At 35.6% G+C, this 26,404-nt stretch overlaps 1 protein-coding gene across 1 annotated transcript in view; it reads right to left on the bottom strand.

Moving 5' to 3' along the window:
• The window catches only part of DNER (delta/notch like EGF repeat containing), a gene marked incomplete at its 5' end in the record, with an annotated part of 68,665 nt that overhangs the window by 33,133 nt on the left and 9,128 nt on the right, over positions 1-26,404 (bottom strand). Inside the window, 4 exons of the mRNA XM_008644201.1 lie at positions 1,674-1,827; positions 7,706-7,851; positions 21,889-22,055; positions 24,453-24,547. Coding sequence (XP_008642423.1) covers positions 1,674-1,827; positions 7,706-7,851; positions 21,889-22,055; positions 24,453-24,547 — 562 coding nt within the window. The remainder of the gene's footprint in view (positions 1-1,673; positions 1,828-7,705; positions 7,852-21,888; positions 22,056-24,452; positions 24,548-26,404) is intronic.

Raw genomic sequence — 26,404 nt, 5'->3', positions numbered from 1 at the left:
TCCATGGTTTTATTAAATAATTATTTTTAATGCAATCAAAATTTAAATTTGCATGTCTTTTGGGCAGAGTAATACCCATACCTATTTAAATTTATGATGTCACCATAAAATGGCTGTCAACACAGATTATTAGAGTTGCTACAGCACTACTACAGAAAAGCATCTATAAGGTTTTCTGTGTAACTTCCACTTTTATATGCTAAGGAGAGCTAAATTATAAAACTATTCTCTGCAATGCAAAACCTGGAAAAAGAAACTGCTGTATATTGTAAAATGATTCTATGAAATCAGCTAAACTGGAGGGAAAAAATGAGGTTTAAAGCCAGAAATGGGGTCTCATATGGCAGGTCCTCTTGACTGTGTTGAAGCACTTGGAGGGAGGGATGTCAGCTTCACTCCGGAAAACTAGTGATTTTCTGTAATTCTAACTGGTCTCAAATTCACATAAATTGTACAAAACCAACAATGAAGTATTAGAGAAGACTGCATCCACTGACTTCTTTCATCTATAGGCTTCACAGCTTTTCTAGTTCTCACCTTCAGCTGATTATTTTTATGAACTGTAACACAGTATTGAATATGGCTAACTCATTTAAACATTCTTCCATCTTTGAACTGTTACCAAGCTTGTGAAGGTTCAAAACTACCCTGGAATTCAACACGTATCCAGAAGAATGTGGCATGAAGACAGAAATGATTGTGCTACTCTGAATCTTGCTACAAGAATTGGACTTCCTGCAATTGTCATTGCAGCTTTCAGGAAAACTCATCAGAGATAGTATCTTATGACAGATTTATAAAAATAAGTATGTCCTATCTTATTACCACCTACAGTGCATGTTTTCTCAATCTGAAAGAGAATATGATTCAGGAATAGCATCCCAAATATGTTGCAGGAACTAGAAATGCAGAGGTACTAAACAATCACCATAGAAGGGGGGGGGAAAAGCAGTTTCTTGGTGAGATACACATTAAGCATCATTACACCTCTGCACTTTGTGCTGATATTTAACTTCATAACACTTTCTTCTATCAGAATTTGGGAAACATGATCATATTCATATACAAATGTTTCTGAAACTTGCATATGGAGACATATGAGATAATTAAACTCTTATCTACAATTTTCTTTAATATTTTTCATATTAAATGAATATTTTTTAGAAATTAAATGAAAACAGTTAGTTTTCCTGACTGGTTTTTAGTGTGTGGACACAAATTTTGGAGGATAAAATAATTATGGGTAGAAACACAAACCACTGAAGGTTAACAATGATTGAGCCATTTGAACATTAGACATTTGGTATTTAAAAAAATTATGAATTATTTTAAAAAAACCAAAAAGCTAAACCTAAGCTTATATGTGGTGGTCACAGAACACATCTGAAAAAAAAAACTGATAAAGAAAAAGCTGATGTAAACTAAATTTTACTCCTGTGTTTTTAGTAGGTAAAGTTCCATTAGTTATGATTAATTCCCTCATGAGGTTAAGGTTCAGATGTGTGCTTTCAATGGCATTTTTCACTGATGAAGAACCATCCACTGCCCTCGTGCTGTTGTTGCATTTTCTGTCTGTTCTAGTATCTGAAGTTGCACAGTTCACTGCTCGGCAAAAAGATATGCATCAAATGTCAAGCAAAGATGCATTATTCAAGGCGTATTTCAAAACCTACCAGGCAGGCAGCTGCAGGTGAAATTGCTTCTGTCGTGTTTCTGTGCTACATCAGTGCAGGTTGCGTTGTTCTGGCAAGGGTGGCTCTGACAGGCATCAAATTCTTCACACAGGGAACCCTTATATGCATCTTCACACTCACAAAAAAATGTTGCCTAAAAAGAAACAAGATATGTACTTCACAATTAATTTTCAAAGATGATGCTTTCATTTAACACACTAATCAAAAAAGATGGCTCAGTTTTCCTGTTCATAACAGCAGTAGTTGCCATCACATCAATACATCAACCAAACAAAGTTACTCTTTGAAATACTAAACCCGCACCAATTCTTCAGCTCAAATTTTTAATGATGTTGGGTCGTTTCATCTCAACAAGGAGGCTGGGATCAGATCCATAATATCAAAATCATTATGAATTTTTCTTCCATTCCAGAAATTAGATTTATAGGCAGAAATAACTGTCAGAATCAGTAATGTGCGGATTTACTGCAACAAAATCCTCCCACAAATATGCGTGCTTTACATGACGGGCTCCCAGAGGCTCACTTCAGTGGTGCTCCAGCAGTAACACCCTCTTTCAATTCTGTTAAAATATGTCTTCTTCTGAATGTATTCACTACCTTTTCCAAGGTTGGAAATGCTTAATAAAAATCAAGACCAGTACACCTGTTAAAGGTTTAAAGTACCTACAGGAGGCATGATATGGCACATTTTAGTTGGAAATAAAATAATTAAAATCAGATTTAAAAAATCTTTAGGTCACCAAGATTGTCAAGGAAATCTCCAAGAAAAGAAGCAAGGAAAGCTCTCTCATCTGTAGTACGCATTTAGATTACATCTGAATCTTTGTTCATTAAACACTAGATGGCAACATCACTCACTCTCATCTGTTTGAAAGCTGGATCTTTAGTGCTGGAACGCAGCTGTCCCATGCACAAACACTGGAATGCAAAGTGCAGAACACTCATGGAACTAGAAACAAAGAGATGGGGGCTTCTATTTTTACTTGGTTTTGCTTTGTATGAATAAACAGCTGTGACTTAAGTAGAAAATAATCATCTTCACATAAATAAAAAACTTCATTCAGTAAACTCCAGATTTCACTCTTCCTTACAAATATCACACTGGTAGAGTTATACAAGAATAAATATGATACATCTTCAAAACTCAAAATTATGAGTATGTTATTTATCAGGAGTGCCAGAAGCCCTTCTTAAGTGTACAGTCTACACATGTTCTGGAATTTACCCAAGCCTCTTCACAAAAGAGCTCTGAGTGTCTCACACATCACCAGTGACAGGTTTCCAAACAAGGCTGTAGTTCAACAGAAAGGAAAGACAGGCAAGCAAAATAGAGTCAAAATTACTATACTTGCATAGCACAGTAACTATCTTTAAAGATAATTCACGAGCTGTCTACAGAGACACAAGCAGCATGGCTCTGCCTGTACTAAAAGCTCATCATTACAAAGTAGGTATTAATACATTTAAACAATGCAACAATCAGTCATTGCTTCAACAATAATGATGAAATAGGAAGTTAAAAAAAACCCAGATAATATATCTAAGAGTTTGATATAGGGATCAATTTACCATAAAGAGTAGTTAACAAAATGGGTTTTGAAAGCTGCAAAAGAAAGGCATTGTACCACTTCAACCCGAAATGTCTAATGACAGGTAACAGTTCTGAGATGCTGACAAGTTTTTCATATTCTTACCCATATTCCATAACCATGTTCCATGGAGAATGTTAGGTTATCATCACTTACCCCAATTGGTACTATTTTTTTTTCCTGAATAGATAACATGTACTAGTATATTTGAGGAAAACTGAGTCAAGAAGCAGCTCCACACCACCACAATGCTAGAATTAATGTCACTTAGAACTCCAAAATGATCTACTACCAATCAAGAGATCATCTGTGTATTTTACTTAAGTGCAAATCTATCTTATGATTTTGGGTGGCAATAAAATAAATTTTTAAGTAATTTGCTATTATCCAACCTATACCATATTATAAATACAGTTGGAATATACTTTTTGCCATTCTAATTAAGCAGAGTAATAAATGCTTTTTTTTACTATAGCAAAGGAGCTGTTAAGATGACCAGAACAAAACTAGAGGCTACTCTCTCTTACTGAGAAAGACTTTCAGTATTTAGTACAACTCGCAGTGAGTTGCTACAATATTTAAGAAAAATGTTGTATGATAATTACACACTTCGGAGCATACTTTACTTAGGAAAACAAGTCCATATGCAGGACAGCATACCTTCAGGTATACATGAGGGTTTTTATAACCTGCCTTTTTATAGATTATTATCAAATGGATCTATTCCAAAGCTTCCAGCCCACATAGAAGACATGGAAAACATTGCTATACAATTCAATATATTATTTCTCAGTGCAGGCAGAGGCGAGATATTTTTGTGTAAATCTCATGGGTTCTAAATCTAGCAATAAAAATTCATATTTACACAGTCAGCTCATCCATATTTTACATTGGAGAGCCAAAGTTATGGAACAGAGCAATCTGTGAGGGAAACAACCCCTTACGTAAGCAAAATTGTGGCACTCACAATCAATGGATGGCCCAAGTTCACTTCAAAATCTTACATGAAATCAGAAATTCACACCAGACAAATCTCTCCCCTTTGGGTTAACAGCAAAACTTTTCCATCAGCTGCTAACTGTTTTGAGGACAACTCATCCTGGTGTAAAGCTCAGCACATGAATGTGAGAGTGGTATTTATATTGTGATGATGCCAAGACCAGTGTTATACTTCTGATCAGCAAAACAGGTACGAAGTTCATACAAAGGAAGGAAAAGGCATCACCTGGGCTCAGCATCACCTTGCTTCACAGAACTTTGCTCAAAGTGATGAATTTTATGTTCCTTTCAAAAGCAACAAGAACTGAAAACAAAACTTAGCATTATTTGCTTTTCATAACCACACTCTATAAAAAGCATCTAGCTGAATAGAATTCAAGTTATATACTAGCAAGGAATGAGTAAAACTGGCCAAGATTCCCAGGTTAAACCAGAATTCATTTTTTTATAGTTACATGCACTCTGTACATAACAGTATGCCCCTGTGCTTCTATCACTGCAGATTGTTAATTACATTTAAATTTCCCATTAAGCAGATGTGTTCCTACATTCTTTTACATTCTACTAGATTTGAAATAAAACTATGAAGTACATAAAACCCCAAAGACAACCATTAATCTTCTTGGCTCCGGAAGCAATGACTACAGCCAGCAGAGCTCTGAGCTTGCTCATGGCATTAGGCCTTTTATTCATTCTTCTAAGAAGTTGCATCCTGCAAGACTAGATTGTGCAAAACAGAATGAATTATGGATAAAAACAAACAGCAAATCACAAAGGGCACGTTTTAAATTTAAAGAAAATTAAAGTTTATGTTCTGCAAAAAGTGTGTCATGGGAAACAGACTCAATGGTTGTCGTGTCAATTATGCAATTTTGGCAGCTGCTTGCTCCATCGTTAGGGAAATCATCAAGATATTTTAGGGCACATCTCACATAATTTGAGTTAAACAATGGCAAAAACATTCTACTTAATGAAATATGCACCTTCTATTTTTATCTTATGCTGAGCATGTAGCAGTTTCCTGTCTAGAGTTCTCTGATGCACCTAATAGGCTAAAGGGCAAGGAAAGCTCACGGATTTAAAAACACAGTACAGACAAAAAGACAACTTGGAATTTTGATTCCCCCTGGAGTAGGAGGCTGGATATAAATTACCCACATTTTGGTTGCTGTATTTGATGTTCTAGCAAGCTGCCCCAGCCCAGCAGGCTATCTAGCACAGGCGTGATGGCATTTGAGAGGATCACTGGGAGCATTCCTCATTTGTTCCAAGTTCTAGAAAATTCAGGAGCAGTTTGCAACAGCAAAAATAGAAGTAATTGCGTTTCTGAAGTTAAGATTTTATTTGAAGATAGATAAATATATTTTATCATCATATATTTACATTAATTTTTATATATTATTTTATATTTAGAAATATTGAGAATCCTGCTAATTCCAGATCTCTGACTGCCATTAATTGATAGATACTCTTCAGAAGTGGATTTGGACATGGTTTCTGTGTCCCACAGCTTCAGCCATAGGGTCTTGGTCAACTACAGCCTAGTACATGTTACACTACAAGCACTGCCTTAATAAATTTTCCTGTTAATGGGTTCAGAGAAAGAACAGTGGAAAGATATGAACAGTCTTGAATTCTTCTATTCTCTTGCCAGGGAAAACAGCAGACTGCATGTGCACAAGGCGGGGCTCTTTCATCGTTAACTGTTCTAGTTTTAACATATAAAGCTTCCAATGTCAAGATTACAGGTGGGAACATACAGATACTGGTTTATCTTTTTTTTGAGTTAGATAATTGCTTCTCTTTCTTGCTTTGAAGGCAATCTGTCTGTCTTTTTTTAAAGAAAATTTTACTTTATTTGCCACATCTTAGAAGATAAATAACACATGGATAATTATTACAGGCCATATATGCCTTTCCCTTAATACAGAAAAGCATTAATTCTTCTGCATAGATACAGGAAGCAATTTATTTTTATTTTGGAACTTGACATGCAACAAGAAATTACAGTCATAAAATTGGACAACATGAAAATACACAAAATAAGGCAATCTATCAAAAGCTTTATCTCTCCAATTGACAAAAACTGGAAAAAGACAATATTTGGATATGCTGTTACACATAGGAAATTTGAACATATTATTTATGTAAGTCAAATTCAAAATACTGAATTTATAAAATAAAAATTACAGCAAAGTAAAAAAATAAAGTGGACTAGGAAACAGAACACCGTATCTGAATGAATAATTTATTTGGATACTAGCCAGCTGGTATAGTAAAGTAGCATTAATTTCTAAATTCATCTTACAATAATTATGTTCCCACATTACCTCAAGCATTTTATAAAATTCATTTTTGAGAAATAAAACAGATAATTATTCCAGATGTTAGTACTGCCATGTATGTATAGATTACTGTGGCAATTTAATTATTGTTGTTACAATCCAAAACACCATTTTTCTTTTGAACATGCTTATTGAGAATTTAAATCAGAAAATGGTAGCAGATGAACTAAAAGTGAATTCACTCAATATGCCAAATTTTTTGTGTTCACAGCAGGCTCACAGCTGTTAATATTTACTCAACAGTTACTACTGCTTTTATCTCCCAAATGAATATTAATAAAACCAAAGATTAAATATGCATATTTGTGCTGTAAATGACTTTTAATCCATGAAATAAAAAATAACATGTATAGAAGCATCTAAAACCCAAAAGCCCAGTCTGGTTTTGTAAAAGCAGAATACAGACTGCAAATTTGACAGATTTGGTTCTTATTTTCTTATGTTGCTAGATCACACAAAATCCCCAGTGTGCAGTGGAATTGCCATTGTAATCCCTCAATGCAGTATTATGTAAAGGAGAAAGCTGTACAGGAAAACTTGCAACCGCTACCAAATCACTCCATTCTGTTTCTCCTCATAATTATGGTCAGGTAATTCCATTGCACTGGTCAGTCTATTCTGAGTGAGAAATTATTAAGACATGGAGGAAGAAGTACCAGATTAAAGCACACCTAAAGCCTAAGACAAGGTTGAAAACTTAACAAATCTGAGCACATTGGTCTGGAGATTGGAGATCCCAAGTGCCCACGCTGTGGTCCTCTTTTAAAAAAACTTCCTTCTACGGTGACAGTAAGATGTAGTACAAATTCCCTTATACCTGATTTGAGCAATTGTTTTTATTGCCAGGGCAGGGTGTGAATATTTGCATCTTGTATCTGTTATTTTCTTACTTCAAGTGCTTGATTTGCAGGTATAGCAGATAGATACTGCTGTTATTTAGTAACATCTGTGAGCTTTCAAAGCCTGTTACACAGCTGCAAGGTATGCACACACCAAGGACCAAGTACAATTTGCCCTGTGTTTAAATTACCATGGAATTGCCACATTACAGGAATGTCTTGATAAGCTGACCTTACCTCATCTGGCTTGGTGACGCATTTCCCTTTCCCCGAGCATGGGAAGTTGTCTGAATGGCTTCCCACAGGCATGCAGGTACTCACTTTCACCACCACAGTCAAGCGTAGAGCCACAATGCACTTGGTAACTGAATCATTCAAAAAACCTTTAAAAAAAAAATATTCTTGCTATATGACAAAATAGGCTGGCACTGTTAATGCTCTGCAGCTAGACAAACAAAGGAAACTGATTTTAAATAAACTGTCAACCAAGAACAAAATTGCTCAGACTTAATACGCACTTCTCTGAATGCAATGCAAGTAAATACAAATTAAAATACAATTTGGAGACAAATGTCATTATACTGATTAACAAAAGGAAGACAGGATGGTGAAACAGATCTACTTTCAGAGCTCAAACCTACTAGCATTTTTTAGGCTTCGAAATTAAATGTTTTTGCCTGCTACCTTTTGAAAAGTTAAAAAATATATTTCTTTAATGACAAGGAACATTAAAATCAAATTTCGTGGAGAAATAAGTTTAAATGAATTCATAAAAGTTACTTTGGAGCTAAAAAGCACACAGATTCATTACACTGGTAAAAGATGAAGAATCCCTTTGGCTCTGTTTTTATTAAGTTTGCAAGAATATACTTATACCATTTGACAGCATTTCTTCGCGTATTTGCAATGCAAGTATTATTGAATGTCTGATCCGATCTCTCTATAAGGTGATACAGCAGGCAGAGATGAACTAAACATGGAAACAGGAACATTGGGCAAGGAAGAGGAAGATTTATGAATCTCTGGCTAGCACCTGCAATTGCATGGAATGAAAAAAACTGTTGGTTGGTAGCTATTAAAACACACTGGAGCACAATAATATCACTATCACACATGTTCCTAACAGATTTATCTGAAAAATAAAAGAAGAACAGGAAAGATAAAATGGGGCACATTCACAGCCCATGACATACATTATAAAGTCAGAGTTCATGTCAAAATACACAGCCCCTGCTCCTGAACTTCACTTGTGCTTGTTGTTCCAGCACAGTGATAAGACTCCTGGACCACAGCCCTTCCACGTATGGCATCAATTAATTGTTTTGTTTTCTTTGGGGAGAATAAATGTGCACTGACACAAAAAAGTGTGTTTGGTATAGTGTATATACTGCATGCACAATTTATGCATAAAAAACCATCAAAGATCCCTCTACAGACTGTCAAACTTTGACTTCACTATCCTTCATGTAGGTAGACTCCAAAGGGTCTAAGACTGTAGTACTGGAATGGAACAATGCAGGCACAGAACCATTCTATGATTCTCCTTTTCTTTAGAAAATACAAAGAAAATTTAAGCAAATTTAAGCAAAAATGGATGGGTTTTTTTTAAAACAAATATCCTTAATTTTAAAAAGAACAACACTAAATAGATGCAGTGTATGATATCGAATGTTTTTTCTTAGATTTTCTACTTCAAATTGCAAAACCCATTTACAGCCTAAGCCTCTAAGCAGCTTCAAAGATGCATTCCAGCTTCTTGCATTATAGACTGCAGATAGCACAACATTTAGTCAAGAGAAAAAAAATAGTAGAACAAAATATTTTTAATGAACAGGAACAAACAAAAGTTTCATGAAACAGAACTTCAAGTAAATTCTCTTTCAGAACAGCTGCTAAGCATTACTTACATTTTGCATATGGAAGTGTCAAGAATGACTAATGCTACAAATTCCACAGAAACTCATATGGAATAATTCCATTGTTTGTTCTTAATTTTTAGATTTGCTGCATCCCTTCAGCTATTAGTTGCCTATGATCTCTAAACCCTACCTTCAATGAGGAAAATCTCATGTCCAATACAGACGTCATTGGCTTGAGTACAGCCTCTACAAGTTAGCTGGATATTCTAAAGGATCAGATTAAAAAAAAAAAAAAAAGTACTGGGTATAGTTCCAAATGTCTAATGGTCTGTTTTGGCTAGTGAAGATTATTGTAATCTGATGACCTCTTCAAAGCAAGCCAATTTATTCTGGCCTCAATACATACCCCATTTTTACCCATCTGTTCAAAGATGCAGCCAGAATTTTTCTTTAACAATTGAATGTGATTGTCACTGGCAGTCATGCAATTGTATGTGAATGCTTGGAAGAATGTAGTATTTAGAAAATGTCTTTGGGTTCACATTTCCTTGTCTCAAGCAGATTGTTACATATTCTTCAGGACAGTTCCCTAAAGAAATATTAAATCAACCTTTTTTGTACTTGGAATCTTGTCACTATTTTGGTATCAAAAGCCCTTAGGCAAACCACTGAAAAAATCATTATTCTCTCTGGAATGCCACACATTTTCCTGCAATTTCTAATTATCTCACCTATCTTGTAAATACTAGAAAAATACTAACATGGGTATTTCTTTTCACTCTACAGAAGTTGCATACAATTTTCTGAGATCTCTAGGTTTTAAGGCTAAAAGAAGCTTGTCTGACCATCTAAATATAACACCCTGCTTAACTCAGGCCATAGCACTTCAATTAATTCCTTCCCCAATTCCCATAACAGCAACTGAACTAGAGTGAGTTTTAAGTTCTATTTTTAACTTCTAGATAGAAGAATAATTTCAGAACCATATTTACAGCTACCTTCATCTCAGGTCCGGAGAAAAATATTACAGCAATTTATACCAAAAGGTAATTTTGTTCAGTTCAACCTTGCTGGTATTCTAAAGCCAGTTAAAACACAATGGCATCAAAGCATGTTTAGTTGCAGAATTCAGGGTTGAGTTATTTACAGTAATATTACAGAAACAATTCTCAAACCGAATGTATCATAATGTGATGAGAGTAGTCATTAGAATTGCAGAGGAGGAATTTTCAAGCGTTGTGCACACAATTGATTGTCTGCGAAATGCCTGCACCATTTCCTTGGCAGAATGCATGGTAAAATACACTACAGCTCATTCCACCCAGGTAGTTCCACACACTTACATCTGGGAGCACGAATTCACTCACATCAAGAAAATTAAGAATGATAAATAAGCAATAAAGCCAAACTAAAAGATGACAGGTGTTATAATTATGTCCAGATACTTTCAGAAGATCACATCATGCCATTCAGATTACCACTACTCAAACATTAATTACGTGTATGCTTTCTAGACTACGCAAACTGGTTTGCTTCCTTCACAAGCCTCATTTCTGAGCCATACTGTCCTTCTAAGCACAGCAGTCTGAGGTCAGCAAGCTGGTCCACAGTGGACAGCCAAAACAGGGAAGACTGAAGCTAACAGACCACCAAGAACATTATCATATTGCTCATGATGGTAAGGAAGGGAAACACTTCACTATAAATCATTCACTAACTCTTGGTATGCACCCAACATGCTCTGACACACACCAATGCCTCTTGCATTTGGCTCAAATGTATTTCTCTGTATTCTACACAGTGAATACATGTATTCCAAAGATATTCACCTTTGGTTGAAACAATAGATTGTCCTTTTAGTTCCAGTTCACAGAAGTGTAGGTCTTTGAGTTCACCTAAAGGTTTCTTGGATGAGTGAGAACGACTGCCAAGGAAATTGGGCACTCACTTACAGCAATGTATCAGTCCTTGAGTTTTCAACTTATTTTTAGCCTGGTTTCCCAAGGAAATGAGACAGCAGTGGGATGTCTATCAGTTTCCATCTGTTCTCTTTTTCTCTTTCAACACTTTCCCACACCTAAAGCTTTTGGGGTCAGTAGCCGACTTCAACATTTTGCAAAGCAGTGAAGTTCTCAAAGACACTAAGGGCCTACAGCTTCCCTGCACAGTAAGCAGCCCTGGCACCAAGGACATTGGTAAGTCAAGATGGTAGGAAAACTAAAAACGGCCCCAGAATAAGGTGATGTAAATTCTCCACCCCATTCCCCATATACAGTACAGTCAGCTATTCATTATTTGGAAAATGGAAAACTGAGATATAGTTAAATGGATAAAAAACAGACAGTATCAGTCCTTCAGGATCAAAGCAGCAGTACTTGGTGTGCCTGCACCACATCTTCAGTTCTTGTCATACAGTAACACAGTGAAGCTATGCTACCTCCAGATCAGATTTCGGCTTCTAGAAACAACACTGCTGTTATCAGAGCATACTGAGCATGTTTTATAAGCCTTAGTGGTCTGACATAGAAGCTATGTAAGTGTATCTGACAGTTCATCTACAGATGATGGAAAGTCATAGAATTAACCTAAAGTGTAAAAGAGTCAAGAGGAATTTTCTGTTTGACCACATCTCTCCCACCACAAAAGAAAGAGTTATCCAGCAAGCTAAACAAGAGTGGTCAATACACTCAACCTCTTCTTTTGTGGCCACTGAAGTTTGCAGACATAAGAATACTTTAAATAAAGGAAGCTAGGAAAGAAAGAGAACTATATTTTGATTACAGTACCCACCAGTCAGACTCCCTATAGTAATATGAACTGGTTCTCAGTCATGCTGAAAAATAGCCCTCTCTCAATTCTATAATCTAGGACAGGGAAATGATTGAAAATAGAACAAAGTAAAAAAAAAAAAAAAAAAAAAAAAGAGAGATACCTGAATTCTAGTTCTTCCTCCTAAAATGTCTTATGTCCAAATTTTATCCAAAGATTATTTCATGTCCATGCATCATGTAATACAGCTAACATTCGATACCATGAAAATTACTACGAAAACAGAGGTTTGTACTAATCACCACCATGCTTCAGTCCCTTTTTGGATCTAAGCATGAAGTTGGAAATTTACTTTAACTATATGAACCAATTTCCCTCTGTTATGGCACTGCATATATCACAATCTCAAACAGTTTTTCATCTAGCAAATCTAAGCAAGCTCAATCCTTTTCTTGTTCATACAAGACATGTTCAACTCATTTTAGAGACCTAACAAATGAAAAAACATAACAAGATGTTCTCATGATGCACTTAACTCTGAAAATTTACCTTTACATGTTGATGTAGTAAATAGTAAAGGCCTGCTTTTGATTTACAAAGGGACAGAACACTTATGCCCTTTTCCATGACCCAAATACTCAGGGTCATTAAGGCCTACCAATACCTTTAGGACCCTGACACCAATACTGTTCTAAAGAATAGGGAAAATGGGTCAGGAATCCTTTCCTAGTTTGCCTCACGATGATTATCATACATAAGAAAACGAGAAGTGAGAAACAGGTAATCAATGCCATTTGCAATCTTTGATGCAGTACATCAGTGCCATCAGCACCACACAGAACATCTGAGATCACTCTCTAATGATGCCGCTAGGCAACATAGCATCTGGGGATACAAAAATACAGCTGCAATAGCAAAATTGCTATTTTGTCCACAAATAGCTCTATTTATAGGTGGCACAACTCTCCCAAATTCTGTCTAGGTCAGCATGCTTACTGTGCTTTATTCACAGAAGCCTTGGTCAGATACTGCTTTTGAAAGTATATATAGATTTTAATGAGAATCAGTTCAAGAACAATTTCAAATATTTTGTTTTTCAAAAACTCACATGAAACAGCAATTTAAAGATTTTTTTCCTGAGAAGTGACTGAAGATTTTCTCATTGCATTCATTGTCTTCTCCAAATTTCTATCACAATCACAAACAGTTTTTAGATAGATATGCTTTCTTCCTTTGCTACCAACAATGAAAACAGCCTGGGCTCCTAAAATCAAACATACACTTTATTCTCATGCATAATCACTTAAAAGGAAGAGTTCTGCTGCTCAAGTTAACATCCTCAGTAACAATACTAAAGTTCTACCAGAAGCAGATTGACAATGAGTGCTACACTGGTGTAAGAGAAAGCAAAATTTGGGTGTCAGAAAATTATTGCCAAAACGTTGGGAAGAAACAGCACACGGCTTGACTTTAAAGCTGGAGCTCAGTTTTGCAGGACTGGTAGTTAAAATATATTTATGAACTGAGAAAACCAGTTGAATTCACTTAGCGTAGAAAAATCCCATGTTCCATTACATTTCCTCTATAACAAATGTCAATTTCTGAATTTCACTGTTACTTAAACAATTAACCAACTTAATAGCCTGGCTGGATCAAAACCCATGACAGAACTATGAAACAGTCAGCTAGCAAGAGTACATTTACTCTTACAAAGCCACTTGCATACAGCTTATTAAGGAGCTGTGGCAGCAGCTTAAAGTGTGACCTTCTCCCACAGCTTCAAGGACTCTTCTTATGGTCCAAAGTAATGGTGAAAGCCCAACAAAGGGTGAACAGACTATTCTTCCAAAACATTTCCTGTATCACAATTTCCCAATATATCTTTATTTGTCAGTGTTTCAGCCACATTGCCAAGCTGGCAGAGAACTATTTTGGACCCAAATGTAGACCACCAGAATCTCTGATCCCACACTTCGCAAACACAGTTAAGTGTGGTGGAATACCAATGACGTAGCTGGGACTGCACTAAGGGTAGCTGTGAAAGATGAGATGGCAAGGCTGGCTAGGATATATCTGTAGCGACTGGTTCAACTTAGAGGCTCTATGAGTGGCTACCCCACTTTTAAATACACGTTACAGTATGTTACAGTACTAGCTGAAGATCGCAAAGCATTTTACAAGCATTATTAAAATGTGTCTCACACTGGTCCACTCAATAATGTACCAGTTATGCACTGGTATCTGTATTTCACAGATCATGTTAAGCAGTCTGTCCAAGATCATATCATGCAAACAACCATGTGATCAACTTAAAATAAATATCTTGTTTGTGAATTGGTCACAGAAGTCATATTTGAAGAATGAGGAATCTTAAAATTAAAGAAACAAATGAAAGGTATTTCATCAAACATTACAAATTTGAGCAGATGAACATCCAAAGACAGACTAGAAAAATAATTTCCCAGTGTTACTAACTAGAAATAGCAGTGAATAAAAATTAATTTTGAATAATTTACTGATTAATTAAAGATTACTCTAAAGAGTAAAAACTATTTAAATGCTAGCTTAAAACAAAATACAATCTATGAAAATAGTAACTAGTCTGATGTTTACATCTATTTATATGTGAGATGAGGTACATGCAACTTGATCATAAAGGACAGGATATTTATTTTATCATACTTATAAAGATACCCTTTCTTATACAGGCTAACAGCATTCTTCAGAATGGTTTGGATTTCAGCTGAATTCTTCCCTTTTTTGCCTTACAAGGCCATCTTTTAAAACAAATCATTGAAATTAACGCTTCACTGTGCTTTTCTTGCTGTTTCACACTTTGCTGCTGCTGCTATTGTTTACCAAAAGGCCATTTTCTGCAAGGTTAGCTCTTGTGCCCAGAACCCCAGGGAAATGTTCCGTTGAGCACAATGCTCAAATCTGCAGACAATAGGGCCCTTCTAGGCAAATTACACACTTAAAAATGAGAACCCCACTAACTGGAGCAGTTGTCACCAACCCCCTGCCAGCAAGGCCGCCTTGCACAAAAGGAGCAGAACAGTCACACCTGCAGACAGAGGTTCTGCACATCAGCGGGGCACAAGCACGGCCTCAACACTCCAACCACGGCATGTGCAGGGCATGGAGATTTAATTTGGTCCAGAGTGAAAGAGGGTTAAGTTAAATGACTGCACATATGCCATGGACTGGGAGCTCACACAGATGCTCACCTGACACATGGCAACTTGTTAAAGCTAGAGTAACTTGATTACATGGCTTTCCGTGAATTCAATTCACACATCTCCTATTATGAAATAAAATTGTCCTATTTCATTTTTTGCTTAAGTGAAAACAATTTCAAGATGCAGTAAACTGCTTTCTTTAGATAGAAATGTGTGCATATTTTAGAGGCCTGTACACAACACAAAACACAACATCTCAAAGCCCCAGTTAAAATTTGCCTCCTAATCTGAAATTCTACTGCCAGACAAAAAGAGTTTAAGGAGACCAACTCGTTTCAAAATATCTCTCTAGATTATTTATGTTTCACATCGTATTTTTTACACTGTTTCATTTTGCCTATTCAATATAGCTGCAGTCATATTGGTGGAGACTACTCATTAATGCATGATGAGGTCTTGCACGGAAACTTGTTTAATAACCAAAGAACAACAGAAGAGTAAGTAACTGCTCAGGGCAGTGTTAGAAAAGAAAATACTTTCTTGAATTTGAAAGGCAGGACAGCATTTTGGATTTGAAAATATTATCCTTCCTGACACAGAACCATATGGCTCCCCCACTTATTAAAAAGCAGCAGGTATCTTGTGCTTGAGAAGCCAAGCATTAATTTTCCTTTTTAAGCCAAACCTCAGAAAGTTTCATGGAATTCAAGCAAGCTGCCTTAGAGGTGTTGGCATTTGAATGGCATCAGTACTCTTCATCTCACCACAAAGATGCTAGAGCACCTATTTTCGAACGAGTTTGTACAGATACCAATTTTATTTAAGGAAATATTTATGAAATACTTGGTAAGTATAGTTTAAAGCAGCTAATTATATTATATTGATCTAAAAGGCTGAGCATCTTGGAGAAAACCAGATGACATGCCAAATAATGTCAACTGACAAGTGTAAGTCAGTTTTTGTTTGCTGTGATGAAAATAAGCATTATAATTTAAAGATTGTGCTGGAAGATTTATTTTCTGTTCAGATAAAAATATTCATTCATATTAAATGTTAAACCTTCTACCTTATTATCTGCAAGGTCTTATCTGAGAAATAGCAGTTTTGCTTATAAATGTCTTCCTTTGATTTTGTAAGCAGACAATAAGCTAAAAAGCTAATGTAGCAATAGCTCATGAAAGCAGCATCTTTACTTTCCTTTTAAGCAGCTGCTTAACCAGCACCGTGGAAGTGCTAAATAAAGCACAAAGTCTAAAAGCAAGTAGTTTCAAGCTATTTACAAGCATTTCTTTACAATTAGATATTTACAAACTTTTATATCATATTACCTATGGGGAAATGGAGGCAAAATAATAATGCCCAACTGTTTGTTTTACTATTATTCTGAAAGAGCTCCCATCATTACTGTTTCAGTTCTGGGCACACTGAGGCAGAAAAGCAATTTTCCAACATTTTACCATGAAAGCTGATGAGAAGCAGATTTTTTTTCAATAGAAATAATATCCTAACAGCCATGATAAAGACCTGAAAACATAATTTAATTTTTTAGTGTTGTTAGGAGAAAGAAAAGAAATAGGTTGCATACATGCAGAGTTGGCACTGCCAGCTCCACCTTCCGCATTATGCCCAAAATCTCCAAATAAACACTTCCTAAAAATAAGTAACAATCATACAATAATAATACAATATGCAGTTTTGTATTGGTATGAAAAAGAAAATGGCATGAAGCTGTGTCAGGAGAGGTTTAGGTTGGATATTAGGAAAAGATTTATCACCCAGAGGTCTTTTGGGCACAGAACAGGTTCCCCAGGGCAGTGGCCACAGCACCAAGGCTGACAGAGTTCAAGAAGTGTGTGGACAAAGCTCTCAGGCACAGGGAGGGACTGCTAGGGGGTCCTGTGCAGGGCCAGGAGTTGGACTTGATGATCCTGAGGGGTCCCTTCCAACTCAGGATATTCTATGATTCTATGAATTATTACTCAATCTCCAAATTCATTTTAAAAAAAGCTATGGTTGTTTTGTGTCCTAGCTGTTAACTGGATTGTTAAATATGATCTGCTATCTGTACAGCCACGCAAGTGTATCTATAGCAGTTTTCCAAGCAGACTGGAAACTGTGTGAAATTCAATCTGCCTGACTGCAAGTCCGCCAGCCACAGGTGTATCTTTGGATACACCTGAAGCACAGAAGTGTTGCCTTAGCAAGCAGGTATATTCATTTAGCGCCAGGGTAAATTAACCGACTCGTACAGAAACAGATGGTGTACAATCACTGTAAAACTTCTAAAATGTGAGCATTAAAAATATATTTTTTAATGCTTTTATTATACAGAAGGTTTTTGTTTTTCGAGTATTTTCACAGCAGCCTATGTTCTCAAAATTAATGTTCCAGTTCTCAGTCAGAGAATGATAGCATGCTTGGATAAAAGAGATGCATGTAACAAATCATAAAGGATTTTTGTGGGAGATGCCATACAAGCTGAGAATGTCCTTCAAAGTCCTTCAAAGGCCCTTTTTATTTTTTAAAGAAAAATGTTAATGAATCATTTTTCTCAAGACACCTATTATTTAATCAATTCAGTAAATCTTCTGCATTTGCAACAATCTTGTATAGAAATATATATACAGACTCCAAAATCCAGTATATTATTCCCTGATAGAGAGACGTGCACAATGCTGGACAGATTAGATTCTCCCCAAAATACATAACAACCAGCACTTTTAACTCACCCCAGAGATCCTCAGCTGTAACCTACTAGCATTCAGGAGAAGTTCTGAAAGACTCCTGCACCAACTGATGGTGCATCAGGGAACTCTTTTCCCATTTTTTCAGACTTTTAAAATGCATTTCATCTGATTTCAATTTTTCAAGATATATTGCAACGGAGAATAGGTGTATGACTCTAACAATGTAAAGTTTTGCAGTTAACTCATTTTCAGATGTTCTAATACCATTACTGCCAGCATGAATATATGAAGATCCAGTAATAAAACAAATACTAATGAGACATTTTATAAATATAAACAGTTTATGCAGAAATCACTCAACTCCCAAGAACATTGGGACAAAGAGTACGAATCTGTAAGTCTAATTAATGGAAAGTCTGCCTTTCACTTCAATAATGTTTTAAACGTTGAACACCTAATTGTCATCTCTTATTTAAAGACAGTATTAAATCCCTCCCACTTCCCTTTCTCACTATCTCTTTGGCTAATCTTGATGCCCACGCATAGCACTCCACAGGATAGATATATTTCTGTAGAGATATTAAAAACATTTCCTGTTCAGAAATGCCCTCAATTAAATATCTTTTTTTAAAATCTTGGTTTCAAAAGAAACATTGTTGTTGCAAAATGTGAGCAGAGATGAACAGCTCACTTGGCTTGTCTACAGACCAACCACCTCATGACCATCTATCTCTGTTTAGCAGTAACCTCGCATTAAAAGCCATCAGCCCCTTGGGATGTGCCATGTGCTTCATCCTACTCCTAATCCACACAACTCACTTTCTCACTTCAAAGCCTGAACCATACTGGGCTTTTTTTCCCCACTGGCTAATAAGTACACTTTCTAATAAAACATAACTAATTATTTTAAAAGACTGGCACATGCGTAGCAGCAAATCTTACAGAGAAACTCTTTAAAAATACTCTGAGCAAAGCACAGAAGGAACATGTTACAGAAGGCACAAGCCAGACTTCTGTGGGCTACAGGTGGGTAAATGCTGTAATTGAACCACATAATCATGCTGCATAATCACAGCACCATAACTCTGTCCCTGCACTGCAAGAGACTGCAGATGCAGCAGCCATTTTATAAACCCCATTACAGAACACAGAGTGCTCTTTTTGGGTTAGTTGTGCTACACTCTCCCCCTTCATTCTCACACACTGCAGGTACTGTCTCTGGGGTGAACAGCTCTGTGCTGACAGGGGCTATTTTTAGACTCAGAAACAGCATTCTTCCCAGCCTCTAGACACTGTGTCCCAAACCACAGAATCAGCAAATCAGCACATTACTGCTGACTTCTTAGTCTTTTCAATCTTGTCTAAACAACTTTAAACTTGTGTCACCACAAACTAACACGAAACAAATAATATTTCCCTAAATGTTTTATCTTCGACATAAATAACTTTTTCAGAAAGATTTGCAAGAGGCAATTAAAGTACCTTGCTGAGTAACAAAACTTGGAAGGAACACAGTGAGAAATGACTCAAAAAGGATGTAGATCAAAAAGACACACACACACAAGAAAAGTCAAACCAAAAAAACCCGCTCACATCTTCCTCATTTTTCTTTTACAGTTCTAATTAGAAATTTTTTACAAGATAAAAAAAACGCCCTTGTACAAAATTCACCAATTAAGAGAAGAAACCTTTAAAGTCTCATTTGAATAAACAGAAAAAGAGTAGGGGAAGGAGAAGGAAATTATATAATGTAAATGTATTGACTGACATGGTCCACCGCCTTACTGTGTGGCTCTGCTTACAGCAGCCTACAGCATCTTGTGACCTCCTTGTATCATTCTAGCTTAAATATCATCAATAAAAGCACTGGCAATATTACTGCTTTTTTATATAAAATCACCCACTTTAACTTATTGTCCTTTAGAATAAGCTTGTCATGTACATCAAGAAACATGAAAATTTGTCTATAAGGAAAACTTTATTCAAGTGACTTATTGAAAGCTAAATGATTAAAAACTTTTGAGGCACATCAAATTGACAGACCTCTGCCATACATCTGGATCAAATCTGAAGTAAAGATCAAATTATTTTTCTACAAGCCTTGGCAGAATTACGGATTTCAGTTGAGTGAAGATAAAATTCATTTACACACCAAATAACTGAGTTACTTTTTAAGTTTTACACCCAAGACTTACACTTCATTGGACAAAAACTGATGATGGGAAGTAAGCAGAAGGTTTCCATACATCTGAGAAGGAAATTCGGAGGCTCTTAAACTAAAAAATTCATGCCTTAGTCTCAGCAGCTGGAAAATTTTACAGAGTTTCACTATGAGGAAATTAAAAAGAAAGACCAAAGAATGTATCGAAAACCACATGGAAGTAAAGCAAGAGGTCTCAGAAAACTTGTAGCGCATGAAATAAACTATTTTCATGAACTCAACCTTGTCATATACTCATCAAGGAAAAGGTACATTTTCACCTCATGTTACCCAGCACACAATAAAAAATTCAAAGAATCCCAGTGACAGAAATTCAGCTATAGAGGAGAGTAGGAGAAGACAAACTATGAAAGAATAACACAATACACGTTTTAGTTATCTAAATTAATAACCTGTGCTGTATGGCTTGTACAGTCAAGTGGAGCCTCCATAGAGCAACTTCCGTCCTCTACTTAGGAGCTTAGACCAAGCTGTGCCTTTAGGCATTTTCACCACTGCATAACAGTTACCAATTATCCTGTCTTCAAGATACTTTTATCATACATTAACTACCACAAAGCAAATGCAAAAGTTTATTCCAGAGACATGAGAGGATGACTCTAACTCTGATAAATTAAATGCAAAACTAGATTAAAGGGGGAAAAAAGTCTAAAACTAAGTATCTTAGAAGAAATAATACTATTAAAAAAAGAAACTGGAAAATTATTTGAAGAAAATAAACATCACCAAAAGAAACCTCTGATGATAAGAATAAAATTATTCTACTAACAACCTTCAAGCAGTATCTGTGAAAAGTGATAGCTCAAAAAGGAGAGAACGAGGTACTACTTCTGCATTTGGGCATTTTCTGTATTAGCTATACACTTGGAATTTGTTCCAGTGTTTCTACATCAGAATGCTTTTAATTTTACATTTATTAGCATGGTAAGTTTTCAAATAACAATTGTGGCAACTTATAGTTCCTTAAAAAATACACAGCATTTCAAGCAGATAAAATTAAGCGCTTTTATTACAATGACTTTGGTTTCATGTCATTGGTATAATAAAACATCTGCCCAGAAATCTCAATTTAATTAAGTCTAGTGTGTCTATGCATAAATATGGCATTAAATCTGTATTATTTCCCATACCCTTAAAAATAACATATCAGCCTATTTTCATTATACTCCTTCCACAAAGATGCTTAACATTTAATTGCTGAGTGAAACAAATAGTATATTTCTAAGGTTCCATATTAACAGAGACAACTCTAGAAGATAAAGAAGTAGTGCAATTAAACACTGACAAAATATAATAGGAAATCTGATCTTCTAATATATTTTTTCAGTTTTCCTGTGTACAGGATTAAGCTTTTTCACAAAGCATCCCATAGCACAATACCTGACAAAGAAACACCTCAAGCATTCAAATATATACTGCAGCATTTTCCAAAAGCTTATTAAAATAGAACATATAAGATAACTTGCATCATCTCAAGCTATCAGACAAAAATGACCACATAGATTTTAAAGTGAATGGTGACAACTGTTAAGAATTTAGTGTAGTTCTTGTCTGGTTTGAATGAACCAATGTCCAAAACAGTATCCTAATATCCCATCAGGATCTTTCAGCACTTTAAGGAATTAGTCCTTTGTTCCTCTAAACACTGAGTAAACCATCAGCTGTCACCTAGAGGCGATGGACAGAAAGTCAGCATGTTACTCACCAATAAAGTAGTTGTTTCCTAATGCCAGCATATCTTCAGAAAGCACAAGGCCACCCAGTGCCTGCAGAAGAGTGACACTTCTGCCATCAATAAGTGAACACTGTTTAAATCCAGTGCTTGTGACCTTCCATAGCAGGATGAGAGAAGCAGTAGCATCTTGCCTTATTCTAAGAAAAGAAATTGAGAATATTTACACTGAGGGAAATTGGTGTTATTAGGAAGAACATCACTGTAGAACTGAAGCTTAACAAAGATGGGAAACTTAAATCTAGCAAGTATGGAATCAGGAAAAATAATGAATGTTTTTAGCATGCCCACAAAATTTAAAAATGCTTCAATTGTAAGATTGCATAATAGTTTATATAATACCAGATTAAATCATACAGAGTCCCAATTTCTGATACTTGAAGGTCACCATCTTAAAGCCCAAGAAGTTTTACATAAATATCACATAATAGTAAAGGATCCTTATTCATTCTTTGTATTTATGCCTTTTCAAGTAGTACGTCCATCCTACATCTACAATGCCATCATTTTCTGCAGCTGAAGTACATCCAGCCCTGTTGTTTACTGAAGAACATTCAATATTCGTTCAATACCAAGAGACAGATCCTGGTAGAAATCCTCATTTGTTTGACACACCAGATCGAAGATTCAGGACAGTTTATTCTTGTAAATCAAATGAGTCATGTAATGCTCCAAGGTCACTGAGCCCATGGTGCCTTCCTGAATATTGACAGATTGGATATAGAGTCTAGTAGTGCATACACTCCATTAGGGAGCACTGGACACTATGCCGGTCTTTGTCCTCGCAAGACACTTTTTTCCTCCTCACCTCCATAAAGAAACAATACAAACCTGTCATATTTCTGGCAAAGTCCCAAATATTTGCATTAATTTCCTATGAAGGAATCCCAAAGGAGTTTGAACAATCCTCTAAAAATTCAAACACAACTGCATCAAACTGCTAAAAAACTGGTAATTCTCTCCTGCTGAAAACAGATTTCCAAATACATACAGATGAAGCTCTGTTCCACAATTTCCTCTACTGAAATTGTTTCAATCCTACTAAAAACACAAGGTAGTTTATCCCTAGTCACTTGTTATTTGACTTCAAAACAAGAAAAGCAAAGTTTTGTAATTATGTGTGACAGAAGCTGAAAAAATGTCGCAACTAGACATCATAAGAAGTAAATTTTTACACTATTTTGCATCCTCTTTAAGAACAAGCTCAACTGCTACTCCAAAAACTGACTGTCTCACTTTTAGAACAAGATAGCGACTAGTTTCACAGTTTAGGTCTCATCTGACAACCAAAACAAAATCAACTTATTAAACTGAAATTATTTTCCTTTCACAAATGACCATTAAACCAGGTATGTTACTTGGGCCTTTAAGATAGTAAATAAAATGAAATAAAAATAGATCCTGACTTGCACTAATCTACCCAGGTATAAAGCACTACTAAATATATGCAGTGTAAAAATGATCAAAACTGACTGTGTACTCTGCAGCCTCCTTTAAAATGGGGTTTCTCCATCAAGGCTCTTAAATAGAGCTTTAGAATCCACAAATGCCGGCTTTTTCCTGATTCCAAGAAAAGACACTTGTTTGCTTTCAGATTCCACCCAGCCAGGGCATCCACACTCCCAGATCTCTTCCTGAGGCTTAAGGCTCATGAATGAGCACAATTCAAAACCCCGTGGGAGGGCCCCCACGTTTAACAGTTACTGCTCCAAACTGTCTGCAGCTTGTCTGCTTGCATCACTTTGCTTTTTCCTGTGAGCATGGCCTTTTTTAACAGAAACATGGGATTCTGAAAGATAAGATGACAGTATGAGAAAAGTACACTATTTTGGGAAAATGTAAGTCTAAAACTGCAGCAAAGCTGTGAGCCAGAGAACTACGTTGGCATTTTTTTTTTAATGAAATTTCCAATAAGAATATGCTTCATCCCAGCTGACAGAATCAGATCTTTCTAGGAAGTCAGATTCTGTTAATTAAATGTAACAAAGCAAATATTTGATCCAAAAGCATGAATTTGAAAAGTGAGTAACTGAATAAATTCACATTTTTGAGAAACGTGGTTTTTAGGACATACACAAAGATTTCACAGCTGATGATGACACCCAAAGCAATAACCCAGAAATCAAATACAAATCCACAAAATACATGCATGTATATAATCAACAATAACACTTTTCGTCAGCAAGTTCGTCTTGAGATTAAAGGGGGAAAAGTGTTCAGTGCATGAAGTAGAAAGGAAATGTCATACCTTCTCCAAACTGAAATCTTCAATACATTTGCCCTAATTTCTAATGCATTATGATAGCCCAGAGACAGCTTACATGCTTACATCTTCTAAAACATTAAATATGTGGGAGAAATTATGCCAAGCAAAGAGCTGTCATGGCTCTGCTACATGCTTGAAGTCTGTCTGAATTCTCTCATAGTCTTTTAGTCATTTGACAAATCTGCCTATCTGAGAAACTGTTGTCTAAAATATCCAGTCAAATGAAAATAAAACTGCTTTTATATCTCATCAAATATAAGAATATTCTCACTTTATTGATGTATTCTGTGGAACATCAAAGGAGATAAGCCGGCCTCCAGCAGAAGTATTGGAACTGGCATTTCCACAAGCCACATCTGGGATTATCTAAAAAAAAAAATAGCTTTATTTAACAATAAACCATAAAATCTGACCAAAGAAAACATGAAAGATTTTTTTTACAAATGACACTAATAGCCCAGCAGTCATCTTCTAACAATCATCAGGAACATTCACTGAAACCTTTATGCTGCCAACAAAGGTGCTGAAAATTCACATAACCATCCTTTCAGGGTTTTGTTTTAACAAAAAATTCCTGCACAGAAGTGTGAACTTCTAAAGGCATCTTCCTTTAAAAGTGAACATATTTAGAAAAAGATGAATAGCCTTCTGGTCTTTTAGAATAATAAATAAAGCTCTAACATTTGCCACATCCAAGAAATAGCGCATCATTAATTTATTCAGTCCTGAAGGATTTATAGTAACAAATACAGACATTGCCTTTCTACTATATTGAAATATATTTTTTTCCAAACACAGGTTTCCTTTAAAAAACACTCTCCCACTTGCCCATTACTATTCTTTCCAAGTAAAAGATGCTTGGACACACAGTGCTTTCAGATGGAAAAAAAATGATGATCACAGTGAGAGTGAAAGGATGCGTTTGCCAAATCTAGTGACACCTACTAGGCATAGAAATCATTTGCTACATTAACTAGATCAAGACAACATCATGCAACACAGGAATCACAGACAGACTCCTTAATTATTCAGATCTTCAGAAGTATTAATTTACTGAAGGGAGTTTGAAAATTATTAGTGTTTCCAAGGGCATATTTATTTCAAATAAGTAATATTTTATGTGGCATATTTGAGTCTATCACTTAATATCATCAGAAGTTTTAAATAACTTTTCATGTATCTTCATCAACTTGCCTATGAAATATCACAGTGGGAAAAAACCCCAACAAACCAGTTTAATCTTCAAATTTCTAGGCAGTTTGCAATGTTATTCTTTCAGCCATAGAGAATGTTTGCAAGCTTTTTATACCAACCTTACTGAAAAAGCTAAAATGCAACCTGACACACTTCCATGAATTAATCTGACATAAAAGCAAAAGCAAGAATAAAATTTGTAAATTTAAATAAAATTCAAACTCACATTTTAAATATTACATGAATGTCATTAAACACATGTACATATAAGAACAACAGAAGTCCAGAATACAATGCAAGTAATAATTTTTAGGACAGAGCTTATCTTGACTCAGGCAAGACAAATACTCAGTATTCGTATTTCCCAAGTGAATGATTTCCCAGTGTCTAGATTACTCAACTAATTGTTGAATTCCCTGGTGCATACAATATGAACACATGTTATTTATGAAAATAAAGTGAGATGAAATTTTACTGTATTTGTTCAAATTAATTTTAAAAAAGATAATATATTCATTACGATTTTTAATCTCAGAAGTCAAAACTATGGACCTAACACTCAAAGTACAATGCATCCAAAATTAGTTTGGCTAACACTCTTCCTTTTATATTTGCCAACATTTAAACTTTTTTTTCTTTTAGAATCCACATGCCTACTGGAACAAAGGGAAAAAAGAAACCAGTATCTCTATTCTCATACAGTCTTATACTACATCTAAAATACACTTGCTTTTATAGTATTCCTACAGTTTTGTAATTGCATGCTTGTATTATCTTGGAACACAAGAAGGGAAATTGTAATTTAAGCATTTCATTTACCTTACTGTTTAATATTAGAAGTTTTTAAAGTAAAAGGTATTGATGTCTTTGCAACTAGAACAAAATAAAAGAATCATAGAAGCAAGAGCTGAACAAAGTGGCTGCAGAACAAGAGCTGAGATTTACCCTTGACAAAACGGAAAAAAACCCAAACGAACAAACAAAAGACTTTAGTTTGCAAGCACATCAGAATTTAGGATTACTCAGCAG

Source organism: Corvus brachyrhynchos, unplaced genomic scaffold (assembly GCF_000691975.1).
Source record: "Corvus brachyrhynchos isolate BGI_N302 unplaced genomic scaffold, ASM69197v1 scaffold221, whole genome shotgun sequence".
Taxonomy (NCBI): domain Eukaryota; kingdom Metazoa; phylum Chordata; class Aves; order Passeriformes; family Corvidae; genus Corvus; species Corvus brachyrhynchos.
This window is presented reverse-complemented; position numbering and strand designations above follow the sequence as displayed.